We start from the raw sequence: 17,306 nt of genomic DNA on the forward strand, positions 1-17,306 counted from the left end.
ATCTGAAGGGGAATTTAGCAAGGCATTTCCACAGACACCATCTTACCTGCCAAACGCAGCAACTGTGTGTGCCAGGTGGGACAGGATAACTTCATGAGTTCATGGCTGAAGTATCCCAGCGCTAAGTTGACAGTAAAGGCAGGTGAGTCGCTCATAATTTGCAGGTAGGTAGCAGGTCCAGAGCTTGGTCCAAACATCCAAATTCAGCTGGTGTTAGCCCTCACTGGTTAAGCCCCTGCAGTCACGCCTGCCCTCTCCTGCTGCTCTCCCTTACCTGCCTCTCTCCACCCCACACCTAGCCTTCCCCACCCCTTCCCAGCCCTGGGTCCAGGCAGGGGCATCCCAGAACCACAGCCCAGCCCTCTGGGCATCACCTGATGCACCCGTTTACTGCTGTAGCTTTCTGCCCAGCCTGGCTTGACCTTGGCCTGGATTTGGCTGAGACCCAGGCTCAGGAGTGGCCCACCCTGGATCTAAGAACCCTCTTGGGAATTGGCCTGGAATCTTAGCACTTTGGGTGTTAGTGGCTTCTACCTTCTTTAGCTCCCAGCCTCACTGAAGTGGGGCCTTGGATACCAGCTGCTTCCTGTGGTAAGCACCAGCCCTCAACTGCCTCAGGCTTGCCTCCTGGGGGCAGCTGACCCCAGGGGACTGTGGCCCAACTCTGATGATCCAGCCGTGAACAGGGCTAAGTAGTAGACTAAGGGTTTCGGCCCTGTTTAGAGTCTGCCTATGTGAACTAATGCCAAAATTCATCATGCGAATGTAGGTACACCATGTATCGGCAGAAGACCTTGGAAGAACCATGGCAGTGCTCTCAGAGGCCATGCGGTGAGGCCTGGAACCATTGGGAGGACCCAGGTCTGGGGTTCTGTGGTACGTCTAGAGGGTGGGCTTCCTGTGGCCACATGGGATTCATAGGGATCTTCAGAGCCTGGTTTTGCTGGGAATCTAGACTGTTGAGTGGTGACTGTAACTTGATGTAGGAGCTGCACCGAATGTAGGAAGGACTGGGGTTTCCCAAGGGACCAAGGCCCCAGTGAACATGGGGCCTTGAGTGGGCACCTCTGTAGGTCGCCGGAGATCAGAACATGATCAGAGAGTCCAACTAGAATTCACTGGGAGTCCTTTCTGATTACTGGGGGTCTTGAAGAGGTCAGTTCTTCCCCAGGGGATTTAGCCTCACGCACCTATCCCAAGAGCCACAGGCAGGCAGCATACAACAGGCTAGCACGTGGGCCCCATGCCAGCCTGACAGGATAGAGGCCTCAGAAGGGAGTCACGGCGTCATGGCAAGGTCGGCGGCGGGGAGGAGGAAGGGAGGAAGTTGACTGGAAGTCAGGAAGTCACTGTTGCAGGTGGAGGTGGAGGTGGATTGGGGGAATATTGAAGAATGATGGACTGACTCATTCTTGTACAAGAGAGAGGCCGGGCTGGCAAACCGTGAGGTCCTCCAGGTTGCTAGGGGCTGGGATCTGGCCCTCCAAGATTATCAGCACCAAATTCTGACCTTTGAGATGGATGTGGCAGAGTTCTGAGGGAACAGACATCAGGTAGGAACAGGGGCTACTGGCTTTGTCCCTGAGGCTGGAGACATTCGTTTATTCACACAGGCAGGCATATGCTCAAAAATCTTAATTATACCTGCCCTCTGACCCTGAAAAATCACTCCTAAGTTTAGACCCAACAGAAATGCATACATATGTCCACCAACAAGACAGGAAGACAGTACTGGAAACAGCTCAATCATCCATTAACAATAGAACGGATAGGTTACTGTGTATTCATACAATGGGATACTCCTTGGCAATAAGAATGAACATGGGTAAATCTCAGACATAATTGAAGTAAAAAAAAAAAGCCACTTCCAAAAGAGCAAAGGTACTTTATGAAGTTCAAAACAGGCAAAAGTATGGTTTTATACTGCACGATGGTGGCTAACTTTGGGGTGGGGGGTGATGAACAGAATTCAGGGGACATCTAGGCGCTGGTCATTTCTGTTTGCTTGATCTGGGTGCTGGTTATACAGGTGTGTTTATTTCATGGATTAATCCAGCTTTGCACATGTGGTTTGTGAACATTTGTGTCCATAAAAAGTTTACCTTAAAAAGAGACTTAAAAGATGATTGCAGCCAGTCTGCTTTCAGCACTGGACTGTGAAAGATGCAGGCATGGACCAGACACAGTCGTGTGCCCTCAGGAGCGATGGAGGCAGACGGGACCACACCCAAGTGGGGAAACAAGGCGAGTCAAACTGCTGCTCTCCTGGGGAAGCGGGCAAGGCTTCAGAGAGTACTGGAGTGTGGAGGGGCTGGTGGCGGAAATATGCCACCGAGGCCCTGGAGAGGAGGGGCCACGGACAAACCCTCTGATGAATCAGAACCGCCCCCTGACTCCCTGCAGACTCCCCAGGGTCATGGAGTCCTCCTTGGGCTGCCCGGAGGACAACACAGCAGGCCTTGCCTGCAGCCGTGCGTGCGTCACAGGCATCTCATTCTGGAGACGCACTTTTGGAAAAACATTTTCAGCGGGGAGAGCTGAGTGGAAACATACTGCTTCTAAAAGGATCCCCAAAGCTCTGAATTATTTATTCACTGGGCATTCATCATTGATGAGGCCCCTGTTGGCTTTCCTCTTCCACAAACACTTTCCCTCCCTGTCTCAGCATGGTGGGCTGTGGTTGGTAATATGTTGCCTTTACAAAGCATCTCCCACACATCACCTGGGCCTTTGCTGCAGAGGGAGCAGATGTATCTGTTTCTCGGAGGCCTGTGGGGGACCCCCTGACCGGCAGTCCAGGGCTGTCTCCATGAGTCCATTCTGCCTCCCGTGGGGAACTGGGTGAGACTGCATCTGCCCCCCAGCCACCACGGCAGGAGGAGGGGGGCACTTTGCTGAAGCTGGGAGCTGAGTAACCATTTTCAGATGGTCCTTTCAGATACTTTGGAGAAAGAAATGGCAACCTACCCTAATATTCTTGCCTGGAGAATTCCATGGGTAGAGGAGCCTGGTGGGCTATACAGTCCCCGGGGTCGCAAAGAGTTGGACACGAATGAGCGGCTAACTTTCAAATACTGTTTACCAGGTACAAAGAAGAGACGGGCTGTGATGGACATTGCTGTGTTTTGGCCAATCAGAACCCCTCCTTTGTTCTCTCAGGACCCCGCTTTCCTTTCTGAGGACCCCCTGCCCTCCCCTGGGGCAGCATAGGAGGAGCCGGCTCAGCTCAGGTACATGCCCTCCCTAAATGGGTGCCTGGAGCCCGCCTCCCCAAGATCCTCCCTCCTGCCACCTGTCACAGCCCAGGGGTGGGCACGTGACTGGAAGAGCAGCTGGAGCTCTGCACTGGGCTGTGTGCTGAGGGCTGCTGTTCTGCACCCCTGCAGTGAGCTCCCCCAGCCCCATCCGCAGCACAGCTGCCGACTGAGCCTGGATGTATCTCCAGAGAAGTCTCCCCTGTGGAACTGCTCTGAAGTGGGACCCGATGTCACTGCAGACTAGGACACGTGCTAAGTGCCCGGGAGAGGGGACGTACTAGGCCTACCTCAGGCTGGCACGTCCCAGGGCCCACCAGTGCCCAGCCATGGGGTTGGTTTTTCACCTACCCTCAGATGAGACAGGAGGGCTTTCCAAATCCAACCCAGAAGGCATGACCTGGGTATAAAGCTGTCAGCCTCTGTTCAGTGGTGCTGTGACTTGAATGACAAGGAACTCTTGGGACTGATAAATCAGGGAGGGGCTGGAGGAGAGCCGTGCTGCTGTTTACTGGTCCTGGTGTGAACAGGGGCTCGGGTGCCAGTGAACTAACTGCCTTGGCTCCTTCAAGTATAGACTGAGGAAGGGCAGCAAGTGCTGCGTTTTGCTTTGAGATTGTCAAGCGCCTTTGGCTTTGATTTTTTTTTTTTTTAGTTTTTTATTTTTTAAATTTTAAAATCTTTAATTCTTATATGCGTTCCCAAACATGAACCCCCCTCCCAAGAAACCTTCTGATACAGAGTTTGTGGAGTGACATCACTGGCTCTGGACTCAGTTCTGAGTTCAGATCTGTGATCGGCCACTTTTTGTGCGTCACCTTGGTTAAATTTTCCCGTGTAAGCCTCAGCTTTCTTGTCTGTAGGCCCTCGTGCGTCTGATCGCTGGTCTTGTACTGTGGCCTGCTTGCACACACACTCCCACCCCCACCCCATGCCACCGGCTTGCGGGAGTTCTGTGCTAAGAGCTCAGCTCACACATCTGGGCAGTACGGCACAGGTCTACACTTCGCGTTCTTAGGCACGGGCTTGTTTAGTCTTTATTTTTAAAGAAACTGAAGCTGAGAGAGGTGAACTGACTTGGCTCAGGATCACAGCCAGGATGTGGCAGAAGGAGGACTTCTTTTCTATTTCTGTGTAGTTTCTACATCAGTTTCCTGGGGGTTGTTCCAGGGGATCAGAAAGGGCCCAGGGTGATGCCTGGCACCTGGAGTGCTAGGGTGTAGATGGTTACTGGGGTGGTAGGAACTGTGGGCATCGGACCTGGAGCTGGACTGGAGCACTGCTCTACAGCTCTGGGAGCCTGGCCGGCCCTGAGTCTGCGGGGAGGACACCTAGTCTCTGCCTGTGTGGTGTGCTCTCCTGCAGTGGTGGGCTCAATGATGCACAAAGTTCTTGGGCTGAGAAATGTGAAAGTCCTGCTCTGGCAGCCCGGACCCTGGCCAAGGAGTGCCTGGGTGGCTGGTGGTCTGGATGGAGCCTGCGACACGGCTGCTTATGGAATAAAGGCAGGGCTGCCCCAGTCAGGGCCTTTGACTTTGAGCTAATAGAACTGAATTGTGGCCACAAAGGTTCTGAACGTTCTTTGTGACCTGGTAGATGGAGAGTGAGACAGTCAGTAGGCCTGCAGGGCATGAACGGAAGGCATTTATTGTAAGAGACGGCAGATGCTAACACTCAAACGGGCTTCAACACAAACATGAGGCAGGGGAGGTGCCCCGGCCCCCGCAGCCCTTCGCTCCCTCCAGCGCAGGTTTCCTTGATGCTGCAGCCCAGCGCCCACTGTCCCTCTGGCAGCAGGAGGCAACGGCACCCCATACTAACCAGCAGCAGGAGAAGAGGGGCTGGGGTGGCCACGGACTGGACTGCTGCCCACAGAGCTCTGCCTGTTCTCCACTCTTGGGGGAGAGTGCAGCAGACAAAAACGCATATCCTTAAATGACTGGATGGAGGTACATCGTGTTCATTTGCTTAATAAGCAAAACAATCAGTCTGGTGCCCAGGCTGCAACAACGTCGGGAGGGCCAGAGTCTCTGCGGCTGGGGGGCACGGAGTCCTCAGGTGACCCCTCCCCTTGCTGGCCTGTCTCTGGGCTCCAGGCTCAGGAAAGACTTCAGTCCTCGGTCACCGGGGGAGGGATGAGCTGCAGCTGGAAGTTCTCCTTCTGGAAGATGCTGTTGAAGGCGGGGCCACTCTGGGACCCTCCAAACGGCCTGCAGCTCTCGCCACTGCGATTCTGGGAGAGTTCCGTGAGGAGGGCCAGCTGCAGAGGAGGGGACGCAGTCAGCGGGGGCTGGAGGTAAGGCCGGGCATGGACCCCACATCTGCCTCCAGCTAACAGTCACGGTGAGTCTGCACATGTCCACGTCCTCTGGTAAGGCCTAAGTTTCCTCCTCTAACGACGAGGAGGCTGGAGGTGGTAAGCCTCCAGGTGTGACGCTTCCTGAGCCTCCCTCACGCTGTGTACCCGCTGCAGAGGGCACGAGGCCCTGTTGCCCAGCTCACTCCAAACTCCCTCTCCCCTTAGTGGGCTTTCCTCAGAGTGGGTGGTGATCTCTGGCTCTGCGCCCTTGCCTTCATGCTCCAGATAGCTCCCGATGGACGCCCCAGCTGCCACTCCCAGATGCACCTTCTCCTCTAGGTGCCCTCCCTGCTCCGGTGTCCACCAGTGACACCCTCCCTGTCGCAGGCTCAGTGCTGGGGGACCTGCCAAGGAAGGCAGACTGTTGATCTAGCCTGCCGCTTGCCGGGAAGATGAGGCACAGAGCCTGATGCCCTAGCCCCAAGATGCCCTTGACGGTCAGAGGAGAGTGGGGTCCCACAGCTGAACTTCACCTGCAGAGGCAGCAGCTGTGAGGACTGAGCCGGCACCTACAGCGGGGCAGGCCCCCGGCACCAGGGCTGCCCCAGCGCCTTCCAGGCTACTACATCATGCTACTAGGTCTTCCACATGAAATGTGGAGGATCCTCCACAACCACCTTCTGCGTAAAAAACCCAGAGCCCTGAGAGAGGAAGTAACGGTCACCCCAGGGGCGAGTGGTAGCCTGGGGTTCAAGCTCTGGTCCTTGGGACAGGTTCTGGGTGGCCGGGCGGCCTGCAGCTCTGCCTCCCCTGGAGATGGCGGCTGTCACCTGCGCTCTGCCCACTCGCCCAGGCTGGCTGTCTTCTACTGCCCTCCGACCTCTGATAAGGGTTCTTTCCTCACCTAGGTGATAGTGGCAGGAGGCTTACACGTGTGTGTCCTTCCATTGAAAACTCACTGCAGAGGCTGTGGTAACTGCGGAGACATCTGAAGAGCCTCGGCTCACAGCCGATTTACCTAAAATACTCCAGCACCTGGCCCTGCTCAGACACGTGACTGTGGTCCGAGGCAGAGTCCCGAACCAGGCTCCCCGCAGGGACCCCCGCCGCTGTCGAGCACGTTGCCGAGGGGGTCCCGCGCTCTGCACAAGCCCCACCCACACCACTTCCTATCTTCTGTAGCCCTCTGGGCTGCCCAGCCCCTGGCATTCTCTGCAAGGACGACTCTGATGCCATAAGAGGACAGGCAACAGAGGCTGCATGAACACGAAGCTCTTTCACATTCAGACACTGAAGTGAAAGGATCAATCACAAAAATATTTTTTGTTTTCCACTTCTGTACCTTAAGTGTTCTGGAAATTGATGGGGCCCAAAGAGTGGCTCAATAGTGTAAAGGAGAACTTCCTGAGAATCAAAGGCCCAGAAACCCCACTCCCGGGCAGAGCCGGGCTTAGGCTGGGAAGCAGCGAGGTGAGGCCAGGTCAGTGAACCTCCTGGAAGAAAAGCCTCTATCCAGACCAGCTCTCAGAGATGGAACACCATTTTTCCTCTGGGCTGCCACCAACCTAGCAGGTGTGTGGGGAGTGGGAAAAAGGAGTGCAGCACAAAAGCAAGAGCCAGTCTGTGCAAGCTCAAGGAAAGCGTAGGGAAGAAATCTGGCCCAACTAGAATTCAGGTGTGACTTGGGGCGCGGAGGAGCTTGTTGAGTATGACTCCACCTGCAGGGGCTGGAGAGCCAGGAAAGTGTTATAAGCCAGGGGCTAACAGGACTTAGGGGCTTGGAGATGGTGCCCTACAAGCAGCAGAATCCCTAGAGAAGGGACAGAAGTGACCTCCGTGAGCTGGAGGGAAAGGGGAGAAACAGATAGGAGACCACCCTATGGAGTGGGTGGGGTGGGAAGGATGAGCCCAGGGTGCTGGCAGGTGACTAGATGACAAACAATGCCACACAGACAGGCATGGGCAAGGAAGAACAGGGTGTTGTGGCATGACTGCCAGTAGCCCTCTAAATATGCACTCTTCTTTTACAGGAGGATTCAGTAATTTTAGGGCTTTTGGAATCAAGACCAGTTTCCCTAGCCTCGACTGCAGTTAGGTCACGTGTCTAAGTACTGGACAAATAAGTGGAAGTGGTGTATACAGTTTCTAGGAACTATCCTTAAATAGAGGGCTTATGAACTTCTTCCTTTTCTTCCACCTTGCTAACAGGAATGCAGATGTGATGGTTGGAGCTGGGGCAACCATGTTGAACCATGTGAGTATCATCCATATATTAGAGATGATAGAACCACAAAATAGAAGAAACCTAGAGAGAGATTCATGGAATGTGCCCTGGGATCCCTGCATTTGCAATTCTATCTTGGTTAAGCCACTACAATTTGGCATTTATCTTTCATGGCCAAAACAAGTTCAACCAATGCAGATGTACAGGAGAGTTTGGGGCTCAGGGCAGATTTGTGGCAGTCATCAGTAAAAACCAAGGCTCCCAGATGAGGGACTGGGCTTAGGCCTGCTTTCTCTGGAGGCAGCACAAACACAGATGCCCTCCTGTGTCCTCAGCCCAGGGTAAGTAGGGGACAGAGATCTTCCCACTTCCTATGCATCCTTTGCCAAGTTCTCAGTGGCCCCTGGGGTCAGGGCTCCACACACCCTGACAGGGATGCCAGGGCACCTTACAGACTGAGGAGGAGGGTGGAGTGAGGACCTGGGGCACGGCGTTGCCAAAGCAGTCATTATAAATAGGGAAATGAACATTTAGATAACCATGTGAACATTACCCTGGAACTTCCTCGGTAGAGATGGCAGAGCTGATCAAATGCTTGGATTTGCTGTGGATCCAGAACAGGTTCTGAGGTTGCCTGAGAAGTCAGAAACGCTAGGATTAATAACATCCAAGGGCAGCCTCCATGGAACATGATGCAGTGCTTCCTTCATGTGGAAGAAAACCCATGCTACCAGCAATCCAGAACTTCCTGACCCAGGGATCGAACCCGGGTCTCCCGCATTGTAGGCAGACGCTTTACCATCTGAGCCATAAGGGAAGCCATGAGCTAGTTTACTGAATATTTATTACAAGTGGCTACACACCCCCTCGGGCCCTTAGTGCCAGCTCTAGGCTGACAACCTCCCTAAGGCTTCTCCCTGTAGCCTCAGTGTTTCCATACAAGTTTTCCTTGTACCCCCATATCCAGCACTGAATACAGCCAGCAAAGATGCCCCTTCTTTGTGCTGGTGGTGGAGATATGTTACAAATGAAAAATTATGTCATTTCCCTGCCTTATTGTAAAGCTGGTAGCTACCCAAGGGACTGATTTTAGTCTGCTTTTGGGAGGGGGTAAGTCTAACTTGCTTCTCCAGCAGTTTCGCCTTGTCCCACTGGTTACTGTGCCAACACCGTGATCCTGCTCTCTGTAGAGCCAATCCAGCTCACAGCTGGAGGAAGAAATGGGGTCCTGGCAGAGGCCGCTGTAGGCTTTGGAGTCAGAGGTGACCTGAAATACAAGTTCTGACACTAACCTGCTGGGTGACCCTTAGGCAGGTACCTTCCCTGACTTGTGAGAGAGGAAAATGCTTCCTTATGGGCTTACTGAATATTAAGTTAGATGAGATCCTTTATATAAAATGTCTTTTATCTGCTTGCCACCGCCCCCCCCCCTGCCCCCAGCATAAGGGCTCAGTATATGCTGGTTTTTATTACTACAATTCAGAGCATCCTCAGTTAAATGATGGTGTGTTTCAACGAGGAAGGTGTCAACATGAGCGCCTATCCCTGAGAGCTGAGCTCTGGGACTTAAGGGCTGCAGATGGGGGTCTGAAGACTTGTTCTGTTTACAGGAAGTCCTGGCAGGAACAGGGGAGGCAGAGAACAAGTAAACAACACTTGGAACTGTTACCATGTACGGAGCATTTCCTGCGTGCCAGGCCCCGTGTGCTGTTTGTGGCTGAGCTCGCTGAACCCTCATAACCGCTCTAGGAGGAAGGTGCTGCCATGTCTGCCCCTCCCACCCCCTAAGGAGCTGAACTTTCAAAAGCATTACAGTGTTAAGAGGTTATAGAAACTTGTGTCCTAGGAATGACTTTGCTTCTCTTCTCCAAAATTCTCCCACCCTTAGGGGGAAGAACCCTAAGCACTAAGACAGAATGGAAATAAGCACCACCCCTGAATAAACCATGCTTGTGAGTGTGAAACAGCTTCACAGCTTCATCTTCCGTGAAAGAATGTGTTTCAAGATCGAGAGAGCAGCTGACAGTAAGGATGCTCACAGCACCTGGGCTTGTGGAATCCTGCTGTGCTATCCTGGAGTCCGGCCCAGGCCGCAGGTGCCTAAAGTCTTCCTGATGCTCTCAGTGACATGGGGATGACGGAGGTTGGCCCATGGGAATCCCAAGCCAGGCCGCCAGAAAGAGAGGAGGATAGACCACAGAGGCCCCACTTTTCATTCTAGACTCACACCTCTGGGTCTCCAGACACATGGAGGGGATCACTCTCTACTCTTGAGAATGTTCCAACTTGCCTTGACACTTTAAGAAACACTTCTCAATCTAATTTGGTAGAAAAATGATCCTGTTCTTGGAGAGAAATTGTGTGGAGTATCACACTTCAGTTTATACTAAGTAAGATGCACAGGGGTGTTCCAAGCTAAAGATGATCTGAAGGTTTGAAAAATACTGCAAACCAAGCTCCAACAAGCAAGAAGAGAAAACACATAAATACTTTTGAGAGACTGAACAATGGAAAACATGGTCCTGCCCCGATTTTCCACATCTCTCCAGGACTGCTGGCATGAACTGGGGCCAGGACTGGTTATGGACACCTGCCTTTCACTGGCCACACAGCACCTCAGCTGTGGGGCCTGCCATCCCCACAGTCCATATGACAAGGGACCAAACCACCCTGATCTTAGCTTTGCTGATTGTGGTTACACCATGATAAAGTTTAAAGGAGGGTCTAAGCGGAACAGAGTCAGGAATGGACTAGGTAAGGTGGCGCCGGGTGGGGGTGTTAAGGTGGTTGATTAAAAAGAAGGTTGTAAAAGCCAAGCTGGAAAATGACAAAGTGACAAAAGCAAGGAAAAGATCTCACGAAATACACTGCTGCGCTTGTTAAGAAAATGTAGATGACGAGCCGCTGAAGAAACGCCCATCAAACCCTGCGCTGAGAAAAACTGTATTGGACATAATCACTAGTTGTCCACTTTCTGCCAATTGTGTTTTCTGTTTGCTTTTGTCACAAAGGAACTCAAAGCTAAGTGGTCAGCTACGTAAGACTAGCAGCTGTACAGGACATGGTGGCAACCAGATTAGGTTTTACATTATTTTCCATAGGCACATTGTTTTTTAAACTCTATATTTCTGCATTTATTTCATCACTGGATGTGTTTTGGAAGCCAAATCATTTTGTGAAAGTGAAGGTCATGTGAGATCAGGAGTGGAAAAGGCATGTGACACAGATCATTCTCAACGCTGACAAGCTAAAAGCATTCCTTCTAAGGTTAGGAACAAGACAAGATGTCCACTCTCATTACTTTCATTCAACATAGTTTTGAAAGTCCTAGCCATGGCACCCAGAGAAGAAAAAGGAAAGGACTCCAAACTGGAAAAGAAGTAAAGCCCTCATTGTTTGCAGATGATATATACTATACATAGGAAACCCTAAGTCCGCTACCAGAAAACTACTAGGGTCATCAATGAATCTGGTAAAGCTGCAGGACACAAAATTTATACACAGAAATCTCTTGCATTCTTATACACTAACAATGAAAGAGAAATTAAGGAAACAATCCCATTTGCCATCACATCAAAAAAAAAAAAATCCAGGCATAAACCTATTTGAGGAGGCAAATAATCTCTACTCTGAAAACTAAGATGCTGATAAAAGTACTGAAAACACAAATGGAAAGATATACTATGTACTTGGATTGGAAGAATCAACACTCAAAATAAATACACTACCCAAGGCAATCTGCAGATTCAATGCAATCCCTATTAAATTACTAATGGTATTTTCTACAGAACTAGAACAAAAAATTTTTAATCTGTATGGAAACACAAAAGGCCCTGAATTATTCCTTAAAAAACTAAAAATAGAACTACCATATGATCCAGCAATCCCACATGGGCTTATATCCGAAGAAAGCAAAAGTGAAGTGGTTCAGTTGAGCCTGATTTGGACCCCATGGATAGTAAGTAGCCTGTACCAAGCTCCTCCATCCATGGGATTTTCAAGGCAAGAGTACTGGAGTGGGTTGCCATTTCCTTCTCCAAGGAATCTTCCCAACCCAGGGATCGAACCCAGGTCTCTCACACTGTAGACAGATGCTTTACCATCTGAGCCACCAGGGACATCCATCTGGAGAAAACCATAGTTGAAAAAGACACGTGCACCTCAGTGTTCATTGCAGCACTCTAGCTAAGACATAGACTGTCTAAATGTTCATCAGCAGAAGAATGGGTAAAGATGTAGTACATGTAACAATGGAATACTATTCAGCTATTAAAAAAGAACAAATTATGCCATTTGCAGCAACATGGATGGACCTAGAGATTATCAGAATTAGTGAAGTAAGTCCGAGAAAGGTAAATATATCACTCATATATGGAATCTAATTTTAAAAATGATACAACTGAAGTTACTTACAAAACAGAAACAGACTAACATTTCAAAAACAAACTTATGGTCACCAAAGGGAAAATGTGGAAAGGAAATGTGGAAGGGAGGGATAAATTAGGACTTTCAGATTAACGTATACACAGTACCATGTATAAAATAGATAACCAACAAGGACCCCTTCTGTCCATGGGGTCGCAAAGAGTTGGACACACTTAGTTAGTGAACAACAGTAAGAACAAGGAAGACCTACTGTATGCAGTACAGGCAAATCTACTCAGTGTGCTCTGACAACCTGTATGGAAAAGAACCTGAAAAAGGATGAACACATGTAACGTATAACTGAATCACTTGGCTGTACACCCGAAAGTAACAACATTGTAAATAAACTGTACTCTGATAGAACTTTTTTTTAAAGTAGAAAATAATACTGTTAAAAACAGCATCATGCTTTTGCCCCCAGGAAGCACTACATAGTTGATGAGTCTATTCCAGGCACAGAATAAACTCCTTTGGGAGTTTGCTCACTGAGGCATCAAGTGTAGAGTCTCAAATGCTGGTCCAACTCAGTTTTCTGATCTAGCTCTTCTTCAGTATTAATGTGTATAAGAACCATAGAGAGATCTCCTTACAATGCAGATTCTGGTTAGAAGGTGTGGGGTGGGGCCCGAGCCCCCAGGCAACACTTGCAGTAGCACTCTAACTGTACCCAGAACCACTCAGCACAGCTGGACTTCCTGTCCTCATCCCATCCTAAGGGGAGCAGGGCCCGCTCAGCTTACGGGCGTTTGCCTTCTTCCCATTCAACTTCCCATTCAACTATACCACATCAACCAGACAACCAGCATTTCTTTTTCTAAGGTGTCCCAATTAGGTATGTTTTCAACATTCATTGAGTTCACTTTCATCTTAGCAACCCTTAGGTACAGTAAGAAAATTTAATGTTTCTGCCACATGGTTTACTGGATTTAATTGCAAGCCCTACACCTACCTACTTTACCACGTAAGTTAACACAGTTGTGTACACTGAGGAGAAAAAGGCTACGAGACCTGCCCAATAGGAATCAAAAATTCACAATCAAGGGTCATAACAAGAGCCTCTACCTTATAAACCCTAGTCCCCCTCTCCTGGAGAGAAAAGCTGGAGTAATAAATACGTTTAAGTGTGCACACAAACACATACCCGGAACCATAACTGCAAACATGATATGCCAATGCAAGGTGGCCCTGAGTCCCAGGCTTGTCGTCGTATTCTGCTCGAGGCCCTTCACTCCTTGGAGATACCTAGGGAAGGAATTTTCCAATGGCATCCTTCAGAAACTGAGAAATGCGGCTGTTCCATGGGTGTGAAATAACTGAAGGTGACAGGTCCTTTCTGGTAACACCAGCCATCATCCTGAGCAACCCAGATACCGAACAAAGGTGCCACAGCTGGGGCCACCCTGGAACCCTCTGGAAGCAGAGCGGCTGCAGAGCGGCTGCAGGCTGGGGATGCCCTGTTCCTGGCCAGGCCGTGCTGTCTCTGTGGAAGTCTGTCTGTGAACAGGTCATCTGAGGAGAAAGCAGAGCTATCTATAGAAGTGCCTGGGACCCAGCAGATGCTCACCTGTCTTAAAATCCTGCCTGGAACAAGACAGAGCCTTTAAAAAAAAAAAAGGAAGCATTCAGGGAATGACTAACACCTCATGAAGGTGAGGATTTCTGTCTGCTTCTCCTTGGGCGCAGCAGTGAAGAGGGGTAAGGAGGAGGGGCAGGACAGGGCCCTGGGAGGGGGCTCGTCCACAGAGTCCTCTTCAGCTGGTTTATGCCCCACCCTGTGCAGGCTCGTCCCCTCTCACCTCCGGGTCTCATGAATGGGGAGCCAGTTCTCTGGTTCAGGTATTTCTGGGACCTCTGCTTTATTAGCACCTGGGGTATAAAGATGAGTCAATCAAGAGGAGCTTAACATCTCATAGATTCTGGGATATGAGAAATCCATAAGAAGATTTCATTTTCTCCAGTGTTGATAAGCAAAGCGTGAGAGATTACTGAGGTATAATAACCATATACACCATATTTACCAAGGGCAGCCTCGTTTGAAACAATGCTCTCACATTATCTACATATATCGTGAAAATGTCCCTGAAATTACACCATTCTGGGGTTCAGATTACACTCTTGCACACATGAGACACGGAAGGCTCAGCTCTGGTCCTCTCTGAGCACTTCTGTCAATAAATAAGCAGCCACGTGGCCGGTCCATAACTATACTGTGCTTCCTGTAATTGTCTACCTGTCTCCCTATTAGCCTGTGAACCTGAATACCAGAACTACTTCTTACTCATCCTTCATTCTCAGTTCTGTGCAGCCAGAAAATGTTCAACAAACATTTGCTGAACATCCCATATCCTCTTACTCTGAGCTGTCCATCTTAGGAATCAGAGCGGGCAGCAGCTTGCTCTCCCTGGCCCATTGTGAAATCACTGGCATTGTCTTCCTATTTCTAAGAACTTGATTTTGTAAAGACTCTTTGTGACTTCTGGCATGTTTATCCTGTTTCTCAGTGAAATATCTATTTCGTTTTATTTAATTCACTTTAAGGGGAAGGATTATTTCTCAAATGTCAGAAAATACCAGCCCTTTTAAGAAGGAAGGGAAATCTACCAAACCAGTGGGACTTATGGTTAAAAGCCTCTTTCTGCTGTTATCTGGCATATCCTGTGCTGGACCCACCATCGTATGTGACCAAAGCCTGCCCGTGACACTGCAGTGGCTGGCAGCCTGGCAGCCAGAAGCCTGGGCTCTAGAGCCTGCGTGCCTGTGCCCGCACCCCAGCATCACCATCACTGGCACTGCAATCGCTGGCAAGTTACCTATTCTCTCTGAGCTAGGGTTTCTATGAGCACAGTGAAAACAGCTGCCCCACATAAAGTGGCTGAGAAGATTAAGGAGTACACAGTAGAGGCCTAGGACTCTGCAAGTCCTCACTAACTGTTACTAACCGGAGGCACAGGAGGGCCTCCCCGTTTACACACAATACTGCTCACGTGTACCTAGTCCTACTGTGGCCACTGAGCACAGAAAGAACAGAGATGTCAGAGCACAGTGCAGACAAGCCTGGCAGCTCTGGCAATGAGAGGGCTGGCTGGGTGCTGCAGGAGAGAAGGGGCAGTGGGGGGAGCCTCGAGCAAGAAGCGCCCCGAGGACAGGGCGCTGTCTCCCACTCACGGCGCCCAGCACTTGGTCCGGCACGGAACCAGCTATGAAATGACTATCCTCTGATCAAACCAATGGAGGTGTGGGAAGGGTGAGCAGATTTTCTACTTCTTACATAGTCACTGAGGCGTTTCTAAACCACCTGGAACTTGCAAAGCAGGAAGGGGAATGCAGGGTGTGACTTCACACAGCCCTGGCTCCACCTGGATTCTGTGATGATTAGTGAGCAGTTCTGGCTGAGTTATTTAGCTTCTCTCAGGCAATGGCACCCCACTCCAGTACTTTTGCCTGGAAAATCCCATGGATGGAGGAGCCTGGTGGGCTGCAGTCCATGGGGTCGCTAGAGTGGGACATGGCTGAGCGACTTCACTTTCACCTTTCACTTTCATGCACTAGAGAAGGAAATGGCAACCCACTCCAGTGTTCTTGCCTGGAGAATCCCAGGGACGGGGGAGCCTGGTGGGCTGCCATCTATGGGGTCGCACAGAGTTGGACACGACTGAAGCGACTTAGCAGCAGCAGCTTCTTTAGCTGCAAAACAGTACTCTCCAGAATTGTGAGGATCACAATGATGTGGGTCCAGCACCTTTTAGGTGGTCAGTAAATGGCCGTGACTGCTGTGCCTGTGTTATGTCTGTGCCTGGGGGAAGCATCTGGAAGGCACAGCCCTGGACTGAGAATATGGAAACTTGAGTGCTAATCTGGCCATAGGTCCCTGTATAACCTGAGCAGGTCCCACTGCTCTGATGGGTCTGTGTTCTGATCTATCCAAGGGCAGTGCTATCAGGGGCACACTGCCATCTGGGTGCCGTGAGACCACAGGCATTCGGGGCACAAAGGCTGAAGGTAGTGGTGTTTACTGAAGCTAATCGGGGATCTTACTGCAGCATTAGAAGCAAACTAAGGCAACCAACTAGGGGCGCTGTCACAAAGACCCATGATAGGGCTGAAGAGAAACAGTAGATTCAGCCTAAGATGCTGTACAGAGAAACTGATTTGCTGAATCAGTGCCATGCTCAAAAGAAAAGTGGGGGCGCCAAACTGGAACACAGTCTCAGTTTGTGCTTTACAGTCCTTTATCCTTAAACATAAAGCACCATACCTAGACCATCTAACCCACCAGGCACAGAGCTGATCAGGAGTGATTCTCCAATTGGAAGAGAAAGATACTATCTGCTAGAGCAAATTTCTTTCCTCCCATGTAACGAAGTCCAGTAACAAGAGCTGAAAATTAAACTAGCTGAACATGAAGAAGAAATGACAGCCCTGGACATGCCCTTGTAACACTCAGAATTAAAGTAAGTCCAGTGGAAAGCGAGGCCCTGATGATCGGGGAGAGGCCCAGGGAGAGGGACGCAGGCAGAGCGAGTGTGCCAGCCCGTTTCAAAGCTCAGTGCCTCCCAGACGGGCGGAAGTGCGTGCTGTAATTATACCCGCCGCAAGCAAGAAAGCAAACCAGGGCTTTCGGGATTCACAGGCCTCGTCAGCACATCAAGCTTGATACAGGAAACAACTCAGGTCGCTGCCAGCCCAAAGGCTGAGTTCCTAGGAATATGGATAATAACACCAGGCATTCTGGATATGGAGCTTTCCGAGTCATACACGCAGACAGAGGAACTCATGGGAGACGGAGCTCTGCCTGTTCATGTCTTACTCTTCACAATAAACAAGGCCCTGAAATAAAAACCCCAGCATCTCCGTTCCTAATTGTCTTCCCACATGAGAAGGCTGAGCCTAGAACGTGAGAGGCATTGGCTCTTGGTCTAATTTTGTGATACAGTCGTCTCCTCGGCACTCCAGGAGCCTTCTGCTGGCGGTTCTGTAATTTGCTGGTAGGGACGGGAGCAGAGTTCGAGCAGAATGGACGGAATGACAGCCATATTTCCCACCTTCTCCTGCCTTGGCTCCACTATCAAGTCTTTATTTCTTATACAGTTAAGACTTTTGCTAC

The 17,306-nt window shown here is 50.3% G+C and overlaps 1 protein-coding gene and 1 long non-coding RNA gene across 9 annotated transcripts in view; one reads left to right on the forward strand and one right to left on the reverse strand.

The window, feature by feature from the left end:
• Window positions 1-4,880: 4,880 nt before the first annotated feature.
• Window positions 4,881-17,306, reverse strand: part of VPS8 (VPS8 subunit of CORVET complex) — a 395,845-nt gene continuing 383,419 nt past the window's right edge. For all 7 annotated transcript variants that reach the window (XM_069558731.1, XM_069558750.1, XM_069558751.1 and 4 more), the window contains 2 exons: window positions 8,331-8,411; window positions 4,881-5,514 (listed from right to left, as the gene is read on the reverse strand). In XM_069558731.1, coding sequence (XP_069414832.1) covers window positions 5,365-5,514; window positions 8,331-8,411 — 231 coding nt within the window. In that variant the 3' untranslated portion in view covers window positions 4,881-5,364. The remainder of the gene's footprint in view (window positions 5,515-8,330; window positions 8,412-17,306) is intronic.
• LOC138423181 (uncharacterized) lies at window positions 5,494-12,565 on the forward strand. 2 transcript variants are annotated; one of them, XR_011250163.1, is made up of 4 exons: window positions 5,494-7,125; window positions 7,762-7,807; window positions 9,388-9,533; window positions 9,666-12,565. It is a non-coding gene; the product is annotated as an uncharacterized lncRNA (long non-coding RNA). The 2 variants fall into 2 exon arrangements; XR_011250168.1 differs by lacking the exon at window positions 9,388-9,533 and having other exon boundaries at window positions 5,687-7,125.

This window comes from Ovis canadensis, chromosome 1, assembly GCF_042477335.2.
Source record: "Ovis canadensis isolate MfBH-ARS-UI-01 breed Bighorn chromosome 1, ARS-UI_OviCan_v2, whole genome shotgun sequence".
NCBI lineage: Eukaryota > Metazoa > Chordata > Mammalia > Artiodactyla > Bovidae > Ovis > Ovis canadensis.